This window comes from Pseudopipra pipra, chromosome 5 (genome assembly GCF_036250125.1).
Source record: "Pseudopipra pipra isolate bDixPip1 chromosome 5, bDixPip1.hap1, whole genome shotgun sequence".
Lineage (NCBI taxonomy): Eukaryota > Metazoa > Chordata > Aves > Passeriformes > Pipridae > Pseudopipra > Pseudopipra pipra.
This window is the reverse complement of record NC_087553.1, coordinates 53,083,305-53,094,768: the sequence shown is the minus strand read 5'-3', so window position 1 is coordinate 53,094,768 and position 11,464 is coordinate 53,083,305. Positions and strand designations below refer to the sequence as shown.

Genomic DNA, 11,464 nt, shown 5'->3' with positions numbered 1-11,464 from the left:
CGACACTGATTTTAGTAACTCTATCTATACTGCGGGCAACTCCAGAATTAACAAGGCTCCATCTCTGAGACGGAACGGGATGACTTCCCCCCAAAAAAAAATTTTGAAAACGTTGCTTTTAGATCGCTATTGAATAACTAGGCACTAACATAAGTTTTCCTGCACAGCACAAAAAGAAAGGGAGACGTATCCGAAAGGAACTAACGAATAATAAAGCTCCCGTTTCTCTCCGTATCTCAGTATGGAGGATAATTGCAATGGCAGGGCTGTAATTGCTGCTTTGGGATATTTACCCTGCTCAAATGACACTACATATTTTACTTTCAAACACATGTCAAAAAGTCAATCCCAAAAAGACCAGTTAAGAGCAAGCTGTTAACATATTAAGTATATGGGATTTGAAGCCTCTAAAACCCACTCAACAATAATTCCCTTCTTCAGCACCAATCAAGAGGAAATTTGCCTAGATTGAATTAAATGTAAATTGCTCTGAAGGACGAAACTCTCCTCTGGCGGACACAAAATACGCGAGAGACACCGACACACCGGAGAAGTAGGGGGACACGGCTCCGGCCCCCGTCCCACCTCCCCCCTCCCCCGCGGGTCACTGCTGCCTCCTTCTCCCCCAGGTCGGTGACACCGGCCGAGCCGGGCTGGTGGTGCCAGTGCGGGAAGGAGCAGGTAAGAGGCAGGCGGGTGCGGCAGCCCGATCAGGGTCAGCAATTACGGTCTTAACGCCCTGACCCATGTGCCGTGGGGGACTGGGGGTAGGGAGGGGGAGGTGAGCGGCGCAGCCCCGGTCAACGGCCCCCCCATCCAGGCCGGGGGAAAACAGGGAGCAGGGCTGGAGCGGGGCATCACGGCTGGAGACCCCTCAGGGCCCAGCACGGATTCCGCCCTTCCTTCGTCCCACTCTTGCCCGCACGGCTGTGTCCACCCCGGCAGGTTCCGAGGCCAGCCCCGGCTCTTGTTGCCCGCCTGCGCTCCGGGCACCGGCGGGACGGGGCGGACACGGAGGTTGCAGGGCGTGCGGGGCACATCCTCTGCAGCGAGGGGTGCACGGGCCACGGCCCATCGTTCGACGTCCGTCCCGGAGACAGCAGGATATTCTCTTCCTCGGTCCCCCGCAGCTCCCCGTTGCTGGCACGGAGCTCCCGGCCAAGGAGGTACCGTCGTGGAACAGCCGCTGCATTGCCCTTCTCAAACGGAGCCGCGGTGGCCCGGGGCGGCGTCGGCCAGGTCCAACCGCCGAGGGCGAGGATGCCTCCCTTCATCCCTCCTTCCGTCCCTCCATTACCACTTCCCTCCCCAGGCCCCCAGCCCTCATCATCCCTGCTCTCACTTTCCCTCAGGTTGGTTGTCCTGGGCCGGGAGGTGATGGGGAGACACAGCCTTTTCGGGTTCTTCGGCTGGTACCAGAGCAGCGGGGGCCGCGCCTCCCTTGCCTCGCTGGAGGCTTCTCTCCATTAGCAAAACCGAGACCTCCTGCTTCTCTCCCTCGGTCCCGGAGAAAGGCAGCGCTGGACATCTGGAGGGAAGGCTGCCCCATGGGTCCCTCCGCTGGGGGAAGCAGCCCAGCCGCTCTCTGCGGGAGGTGGAAAGAACGGAGGGACCCTTGGCTTCTCCCTGGGGTTACTTCGGTAGCAGGCTCTCAGTGAGTAGCCAAGTGAACCCCCGGCCGGAGGGAAAACGGGATCTTGTCCTGAGCCCGAATTGTCGACTGGTGGGATGGGCGGGAACACAGCCCCATACCCACTGCTGCCCCTCTCATCTCCCCGACCACCCCCGCTTCGCTGTAAGTACGAACAGCCGCTGGAGCTGCCCGCCCCGAACAGGGCCGTCAAGCTCCTCTTAAATACATGGGCATCGCATCTGTTTAGGTGCATATATACCTATAAGCAGTGTGGAGCCTGTATATTCCTTCGTGTATCTATACCGGCCCTGAGTTTTCGGTATCTGTGTTGTGCATGTATCATATAAGGTCAGACAAGCTATAAACTTAGTGTATATGCAGGTTACATATATATATATGTATGTAAAAATATATAAATAGTGCTTCAGATTTAAAAGGCACTCCCTACCTCTTTTTTCTTCTCTTCCCCTGCCCCAGGTTTTGAGTCATCCTTTTGCTCTCAAGCACTCGTTCTATTTGGCCCGGGAGGTGCCTGCCTCCCCTCGCGCTGCTCTGGCCGTCTGCTTGCCGCAAGTCCCCCGCCTAATTGTCTAGCGTGTTTTCCAAAAGCTCACCACCATCTGACCTTGTTCTTTAAAGCAGTGAGCAGACCAGGAGCAGTCTCAGGAGCAGAGCAGCCATCTCCCTCCCTCCCTCAGACACACACACGTACGCACGCACAAAGAGAGCTCGGGCTGGAAAGTGGCAAGGAAATAAACAGCTTCCCCTCCAGCCGCTTCTTCTGCAGCACCTCGTTTGACAAATACCCTGGTGCTTGCCCTTGAATTGGGTTTCACATCCCTATTTAGTTCTTGGACAATGATTTTAGATGATGTCACTTAAAGCCAAACAAGAAAATTGATCTCGGATTTGCTTGGCCTCTAAAGCTTGGTTAAGCAGATTGCAAATAATAATAATAAAAAGAGAGAGGGAGGGAGGCAGAGGGGAGAGCGGAGAGGAGGGAAAGCCACCTCCTTCCCTGGGCGGGGGAGGCGCGGGCGCCAATGAAAAGTAACCGCTTGCTGGGGGGGAAAAAACTTTTCCTGTTGACTGTTGGAAGCGAATTGAGCAATTATCTAGTTTACCTTCTCCTCTTGGAAGTTAACGATTGGCGAGATCTTGGCTGCGTTATTGACACAACACTTTCTATTGATAGAAATAAGTAGCGATTGTCCCGAGTCATTGGTGCGCCAAAGTAAACTGTGATGGGCTGGCATGAGTCCACTGGACTGAGAAGGCTGGTTCCGCCGGCGGAGACTGTGGTGATGGTGGCGGCGATGATGCTGGTCTCCCTCCTCGCAGATCAGTAACAAGAAAAGGGGCAGAGAAAGTGAAAGAGAGAGAGAGGGGAGAGGAGGGAAAAAAAAAAAAAAAAAAAAGAGGCGTCTACCAGAGCGGCACAAACCGGGCGAACAAATGCAATTCAGCCATGGACAATAGTGGCCACCACACGGCGACCAAAACCCTAGCGACTCCTCCAGCCAGAGAAAGCCTGTCTGCCAGGAGCAACATGATCAGCACGCCCAAGCCCCTCGCCTTCTCCATTGAGCGCATCATGGCGCGGACTCCAGAGCCCCGCTCCATCCCCGTCCCGCAGCTCCTCCATGGCTCCGTGGCCAAAGGCGACCCCAAGCACCCGCTGCATCTCAACTCTTCCATCCCCTGCATGATCCCATTTGTCCCGGTGGCGTACGACACCCTGCCCAAAGCGGCGGTGGCCGGAGCGGAACCCAGGAAGGCTCACTTAGACTCCTCTTCCTCACCCTCCTTTAGCTGCGGCGATCTCTTGAACTGTGCCCTGAGCTTGAAAGGAGATTTCCCCCGCGATGCCCTGCCCTTCCAGCAGTACAAACTGGTAAGACCCCGAGTGGTCAATCACTCCTCCTTCCACGCCATGGGAGCCCTGTGCTATTTCAACCGAGGCGACAGCCCCTGTCACCCGTCCTCCAGTGTCAACATCCACCCGGTGGCTTCTTATTTCCTCAGCTCTCCCTTGCACCCGCAGTCCAAGGCTTACCTGGCGGAGCGGAACAAGCTGGTGCTGCCGACCGTGGACAAGTACCCGGCGGGGGTGGCCTTCAAGGACTTATCGCAGGTTCAGTTGCAGCACTACATGAAAGAAAGTGCTCAGATCCTCTCAGAAAAAATCTCCTATAAAACCTCTGAGATCAGCCGCGGCTCTCCCAGCAGCAAGCCCAAAGTTTTCACGTGTGAAGTTTGTGGAAAGGCAAGTAGCGCCGCAGCCCCCTTTCCCTTCCTCGGCTTCCTGTCTCCGTTCGTCTGTCCGCCGGTTGTCAGTCCCTTGCTTGATTGATTTTTAAACGACGGCTTCCCCTCAGCACTCTCATCTTCTAATAGCAATTTCATTTAATTATTTTTGTCTGATTCCTCTTTACAGGTATTTAATGCACATTATAACTTAACGCGCCATATGCCAGTGCACACGGGAGCCAGACCCTTTGTTTGCAAAGTTTGCGGGAAGGGTTTTAGACAGGCGAGCACGCTTTGCCGGCACAAGATCATCCACACCCAGGTGAGCGCCCCCTCCGTCCCTTCCTCTCTGCCCAAGACCCTCCACTCACTTATCTCGGGTTGCTCGGCGATGTCCGACTGCTCTGAGGCAGCGGCGTGCGGTGTGGGGCGGCCGATCCAGAGCCGCGGGGGGATGTCGTTTGCCCCAAGCGCGGTAGGTATCTCCGGGTGTCCCGCACCGGCAGCTGCGAGCCGTCAGTTAACACATACACCGCACAAACTAGGTCATACACCACGCAAAACATCACACAGACCCCGGCAACCAGAAGACAGACCCCGCAAAACAGCCAACAAGCCGTGACTTGGTGTTTGTTTCTCTCCAGGAAAAGCCACACAAGTGCAACCAGTGCGGCAAAGCCTTCAACAGGAGCTCGACGCTGAACACGCACACTCGAATACACGCCGGCTACAAACCATTTGTCTGTGAATTTTGTGGCAAAGGATTTCACCAGAAAGGTACCAGTCTCCAGCTCCCTCTCTCTTGCCCCGCTTTCCTCTCCCCAGTCGAGGTCAAGTGTCGGGACAATTCGCGACAGGAAGGCTGGTGGGGAGTTAATTTTGTTTTAAATATTTGTTATTAGATATTTAGGTTAATTTTAAGGATCGCTAGCCCCGGCATATCTCCTTTGGCCTAGCCCACGGAGCGGGGCAGAGGTCTCGTTCCGGGGGGAGCGCGGGGCAGTCATTCCGCGGGAAGAGCCCCTTCTCCCCGCACTGCAACACGCAGCTTCCAGCGCGATTCGGCAAATAAGTTCGCTGATTTTTTTCGCCTCCAAATGCAAGAATTTATTCCCCCCCCCCCGCGTTGCTGGGAAGGCTAAATCCAGGCGTTTTATTTCTGCAACTGTCGCGATTTTTGTTTTTTCGATCGTTCCCTTGTCGTCTGTCCGAGGAACAGCCGCGGGGATGATGATAAGAAGGTGGGCATTTGCTGAGAGATCGGCGGTGGTTTAAGCCTAAAGCCGAGCTCTGGGCACAAGACAGGGTTTGGGGATTTTTATATTTTTCTCCTTTTTGCAGCGTCGATCTTGCAAACCCAGATCCCTTTGCCCTTCTTGTCTCGTTCCCAGGCAATTACAAAAACCACAAGCTGACTCACAGCGGGGAGAAGCAGTTCAAGTGCAATATCTGCAACAAGGCTTTCCACCAGGTGTACAACCTGACCTTCCACATGCACACCCACAACGACAAGAAGCCCTTCACCTGCCCCACCTGCGGCAAAGGCTTCTGCAGGAACTTTGACCTCAAGAAGCACGTCCGTAAGCTGCACGACAGCGCCCTGGGACTGCCCCGGCCCCCCGCCGAGCTGGGGGGGCCCGACCCACCGCCCCCGCCCGGGCCGCTGCTGCAGGGCCCGCCGCCGCTCCAGCCCTGAGGGGCGGCCGCCCGTGCGAGCCCCCACCGCCTCTTTGCATGCACCTGTTAAGCGGTTTTGTGTATTATGCTCTATATCGCCACTAACGTTTATGGGACTGATTGTTGGGGTTTTTTTATTTTTTTTCCGTTTGTTCTTTAAAGACTCAATTTTTTGTTGTTGTTGTCGTTGCATCTCAGGTGGAGAGATGGTTTAAAAAAAAAAAAAAAAAGAAAAAGCGTCAAGCCAATTTCTGCTGTATTTATTTGGGATCTGTATTACCCGAGCGGGGAACGCTGAACCACTTTATAATTATTTCGATGTATATATATCCCCACTGTGTTGATCCTGTCCTGTCTCTGCTGCCTGCTGGTTATCCCACCCTTCTTGGTTTCCTCCTCTCCCTCTTCTCCCTGAATATAGTATCTATATGGACAGAACTGTTCTCTATGTACGGATTTGAATTTCGGATTGATTCTTGCAAGTGGAGGGGAAAAAAAAAAGAAAGAATTCGTTGACCTGGTGGAAATAAACCTTTGCCGAGCAGTGACTGCGGCGGCGGGGCTGCGGTGCGGCCGGGCGGGCGGGGACCGCGGCGTTGGCGCTGCCGCACGGCAAAGCTCTCCCGCGTCCTTGCCAAAACACTGAAACAACCGCTAAAGACTTTAATTAAGAGGGGTAATTAGTTCGGATTGATCAAAGCCCAGTTGTTATGTTATTAGCTGCTCAGCAGACTCTGCCAAGCTGAGCCTTGAAAACAAAGCCCGCCCGTCGGTGGGCGGTTGAGGAGCAGCGGGAGGGGGCGTCTGGGATTAATACGGCTCCCGGGGTAACCGAGCCAGGCATGGGAGACGGGTGCTACCCTCCTGGAAGGGCAGGCGGGCCCGCTCACCTCCCGCTGCTAGCGCAGCGCTGTGCCCGCAGCTCACCTCATGCTCAGAGTCCTTTCCTGGGCAGGGGGCTGACAGTGCTTCATTTCGGGGTAGGGCCAGAGGACGGCGGCGCGGCGCTGTCCGGGGAGAAGCGCAGGGTGCCCCATGGGCGCTGGGACCTACCTGCGGATCCGTCCCGGAGTGAGCCCTGCAAGAACAGGTGATGTGGTGCCGCGGGGCATCCCTGGGTCTCCCCCAGGTTTTGCAGCACCTGGAGCCCTCCCTGAGTTTTGGCTCTTGGTGAGGAGAGAGACGCCATGGTTAAAATCATACCTAACGCGTTACACCCAGGAGAGGGGGATCCCCTTGCAGGCGGCGCTCCTGCCTCCCCCGGGCCGCCCCCTCGGGGATGTCCGCAACCAGCAGGTCTGGCCCTCAGGTTGGGGCCGGCGGCTCTGAGCTCACCGCGGGGCTTTGAAAGCGGTTGAGAGGGAAAACGCGTCTCTCTCACACGTCTCGGATTACCGCGGTAATCCTATGAGCGGGCGGCTCTGCGTGTAAAACGCAAAGCAACAGGTCGGATCCACAGCTCGGGCAGAGCCCGCGGCACCTCGGCAGTGCTCAGCCCCGGGGAAAAGCGTCTAGAAATTTTGGGGGGAGGGACACACCTCAGTGCATCCTTCTGACACGCGCTGGCGGCGCAGCGGCCTGGGGACACCCCCTGGAGCGGTTCTCCCCTTCGGAAACCTCAGGGAAACGGGGACCCGCTCCCCGCTTTCCTCCAGGGACTGAGGCGGCAGGAGCAGAGGGATAGGGAGGTGAGTGACCCCTGAAGTGATCTCTGGTAAAGCGGGAGGAGGGCTGAAGAGGGGCAGGGAGGACAGGGTCCTGCAGAGCTGAGGACACTTTCCCTCCAGCTCTGCTCGGATCTTGGGACCAGGACAGTGTGATTCAAGCTTCCCCAGGGATAAATTCCTCCCAAATCAGATCGCTGCAGTGTGTCTATAGTTAAAAGAAAAACGTCTGCAACACCTAACAAAAGGTAAAATGTCCTAAACATCCCGTTAAAATGATGCGGGTGTGCTATTTCTGTGAGCCTCTGCTTGAGGGAAATAATTTGAAGTCCAGCTTACTGTTCTTATTGAAGCAGAAGTTCAACTTGCTTTTTTTACTGCTGAGCAAATGTGAATAGTACATGATACTGCAACTATCTTGGCAAGGTGCTAAGTTTTATAACTCTTTTAAGCAGTTCAAAACTATTAAAGCACTGCAGGTATACTGTAAAAGTCACAAAAGTGTTTTATATCACAACAAGAGGATTTGAATGTAAATATATGGTGAAACAAAAAGAGAATATAATCTGGCCACCTTGTGATGAGCAGCAGTTTCAAGTCAAAACCATACATGATGCTTGAAGACACCACAGAAGACTATACATGCTGGTTACTCAGATGTATGGCAACTCTTTGCTCTGCTTTGTTTCTTCAGAGGCTGTAATTTCTTCCTTTTTATGGTTAGAGAGGGAGAGAGAATTTCCAGTGTTCCTTGACCATAGATCATTTACACGTTTATAAACAATAACTGGTATTTTACCTTTCCTCCTGTAAAAGATCTGCAGTCACTTCATAACCTGGATTCTTCTGTATCTTTCTAATGAAAAACAATATTTTGCTAAGGAATGCAGGTACAGGGGTGACCATGTTTTGAAATGGAGTGGAAATGAATCACTAGCTTTATTCCAGGGTGAAGTAGAGAAAGTCAGTGATGAGCATGGATAAGCATTTATCCTCCCTAGATTTCTTAGGGTAAACACTACAGATGTGGGACCTCACAGGGAGATATGGATAGATCATTTGTTATTTCACCATATAAAACCATTTTGTGTCAAAGACTGGGATTAATTCATGTCTTGGAAGGCCTGCACAGAATTATCTTTCATTTCTTGTCTTTCAAGATTAATCTCAGGTTAAGTGCATTTCTAGTTAATGGTCAGAGGCAATTCAAAGCTCATGAAATCATCATGAGAGAGAAAAGCTATAATTGGATATATATCCAAAGTGTAGAGCTGTTAACAGCTCTCTGCACCACAGAGAAGATTAATAATTTGTATTATTTTTTTAATTGTGAATAATTTTGATAGGAGAAATTGAGTCATCTGTACCTAAAAGAAAGGTCATATGTTCTCACTCCTGTGTGCCACTCAGCATCATTGCCATATTATCCATATCCTGTGTGACAACTGGTCAGCCTCATTCTTTCAGTTTCTTGTGGACGCTGGGAGGATAAGGGCTTTGGTGTGTCTGGATCTGCTAAAATAGGCATGCAGAGTTCAGCATTAGCATCCTGACAACAGTGTAGCCCACCCCCCATCAATCACAACAGCATCAGTACTGAATGAAAGGGGGACAAATATGGTGCCTATGGGACCCTGGAGCAGAGAGTCCTTGTAAAGGAGGAGCTGCTGCCCTCTACCCACTGTTCCCACCCAGAATTTTTCAGGTGGAACTGAATTTCTTCCACGCTTGTCAGATGCTACAGTTTTGATATCGAAAGTTCTGTGTGAGAGAGCTACCAGAATTACCGAAGCTCTCATATATCACTGTAGAAATAAAACACAGCAACAGAAGGATCTTCTCACAGCATCAGATGTAAAGCTCTTTCTGAAGCTGAAATGGTACTCACTTTGCTTTATTACTGCTTAATTTGTGATCAGACACCTCCCAGCAGCAACAACAACAAATCCCCCTACCCAAAGAAAAGCTAAAAAACCCCAAACAAACAAAGATATTAGTAATGATGTTTGGGATTTTATTGGGGTTTTTTTGGTTGGTTGGTTTTTTGTTTGTTTGTTTGTTTTTATTTTGTTTTTATTTTTTTTAATGAAAAGCCATACATGTCAAAGAGTAAATTAAGAACAAAGTTTTTTAATAGCTTTCAAAACTATTCTTTACTTCATGGGCAGTCATATAGAAATCCAGCAGAATGAATATTGGACACTGTTTAGTCAAGGATGCGTTTTTTTAGGCTATTTTTATAACGATTTTTAATTAATCCCTCTCCCTGCTCCCTCCCCCTATTTTTAACACTACAGTGGTGAAAATGGAGAGATGTAAGAAAAGTGCCACAAATTTATCTTAAGCCATATCAAATAAAGGCATATCAGTCACAGCTTAGTACCAGAACAGTTTATTTGGACAGTGCTTGAAAACTGGCAATTAAAACACTCTTACTCTGTACCTCCTCTGCCAGACTTAGAATGGGAGAGTCACCGTTTTTTTCCTTTGGAGCTTGGTAAAGAAAAAAAGGACCTAATTTGCTCTTGGGATTTTGACATGCTAACATCAAATAATTATAACTCTGTGGGTATGTAAATCTTTCCGCCTGCTGTCTGTTGGGCTACTGGTTTGCTCAGGTACCATCTTTACAGAGGGAGAATTTTGTTGTACCCTGCTGCCAACTGTAGTAGTAACAATTTAGTAGTAACTTCCACTTTTCCTGCAAAAGCAGTGGTAGCTCCAGTTTCACTCCATGCTGGGTCTCCCTTCTCCTTCTGACCCGAGGCTACAGGCTGGATAACTTTTGGATGATCACTTAGGGGCTGCACTGCACACTGTGACTCTCTGCAACAGCTAGTTGGACTCACCGTTAGTCCTGTGGGTTTGCAGAAAGTTGTCCTTTTGCTTCAGTGATCTGCAACTATTGAAACAATACAAAACTTCTCTTTTTACCTCTAGTGGTATTATGAAGTTCGAGCAGTGTCTGTGTTCAGTCCTCCTTTGAAGCTTCCATGGAAGTTTTAATGGCTTTACTGTTCAATCACTCTGGTGTAATAGAATCCTTGCATATTTTTATTAACAGTATTAAATCCAATAACCATCTGTCACGAAACAAGTGTTTTAAGGTCACTCAAAAAATGCACCACCACATCATGTCAGTGGAAATATGAAAAGTCCTCCCTTTTCGTATTTGAGATGGCTAATAATTCCCACCATTATTATGTGAATTCTAAAATCCCATATTCAGTTACCAATGAAGTAAAACACATAGAGAAGCTGCTTTTCTGCTTTTTTCCCCCCTGAATAATTCGATGAAAAATTAATACATAATAAGTTTTATTTTGTGTGGAAAACAGAAGAGCAATCCTTTGCAAATGTAAGCATGACGAGCTTATCTGCAACAGCGCACAGGTAAGTTAAATATTTATTTTCAGGGATGGGATTATAAAACTGAGTTGCAGACTGACACAGCACGTGAGAGAAACCCTGATTCACAGTACTGTAGCATAGAGGGATTAAATACAACCAATGGAACAGTATAAAACTTTTCAAAATATTTCTAAAACACCTGTTAACCTCTTGATATTACCATGAAACATTTGAAGAGTTTATATCCACATAAAAACCTTGTCTAACTCAGATTCAGTAGAAAAGATCTTGAACAAGAACTTTCTAAATAACAATAATGAAAACTCTTGGATGATAAATAAGTTCAGTTGAATTTTTTTCCTGAACAAGTAAGAATTTGTAAAGCAACCTCTGCTGAAGCTAAACAAAATCTGAACCACAATATGTTTAGAAAAATAATCATTTAGCTTTAACTAGAAAACACCTTAATAGATTGCTTTTTTTCCTCTGTTCACGAGAAAATAAAAAAGAAATGACAATCTTAGTTTTTAATCTACTTTATTTTAAAGGAAGAATATGCTTCCTCTTAATAAAAACTTACAAGAAATGCTGGAATCACATAACCATTTGTTTTTTGTTAGCTAGCAAACACATTAATTTATGTATCGTAAATAAGAATACATTTTTAAAAAACACTTTGGGCTGCTTTAACTGAATACTGAAAGCTGAGGGCCAATGGTTGCTTGTGTCCAGTAATGCTATTGCATCGCATGATCCTAAGAAGTGCAAGTGATAACAGGGAATTTAATTTAGATTACGTTTTTAATTTTATGGGAATATCCAGTTTGAAAAGCTACAGTAGAAATGGTTAGAACACTTAGGGAAATACCAAAACAAATTCATAATTACT

General features: G+C 49.2%; 1 protein-coding gene across 1 annotated transcript; it reads left to right on the top strand.

Annotated features, from left to right (window-relative positions):
* Window positions 1-3,075: 3,075 nt before the first annotated feature.
* Window positions 3,076-5,998, top strand: FEZF1 (FEZ family zinc finger 1). The gene is made up of 4 exons (XM_064656133.1): window positions 3,076-3,899; window positions 4,071-4,205; window positions 4,528-4,660; window positions 5,275-5,998. The coding sequence occupies exons 1-4, from the start codon at window positions 3,102-3,104 to the stop codon at window positions 5,577-5,579; spliced, it is 1,371 nt and encodes a 456-aa protein (XP_064512203.1). The 5' UTR covers window positions 3,076-3,101; the 3' UTR covers window positions 5,580-5,998.
* The last annotated feature ends 5,466 nt before the right edge of the window (window positions 5,999-11,464 follow it).

Bases quoted from the DNA above. Each gene is read 5' to 3' on its own strand.
- FEZF1 (XM_064656133.1), top strand. From the start codon at position 3,102: ATGGACAATAGTGGCCACCACACGGCGACCAAAACCCTAGCGACTCCT. The intron at 3,900-4,070 runs GCAAGTAGCGCC...TCCTCTTTACAG, and splicing joins CGTGTGAAGTTTGTGGAAAG to GTATTTAATGCACATTATAA. The intron at 4,661-5,274 runs GTACCAGTCTCC...TCTCGTTCCCAG, and splicing joins CAAAGGATTTCACCAGAAAG to GCAATTACAAAAACCACAAG.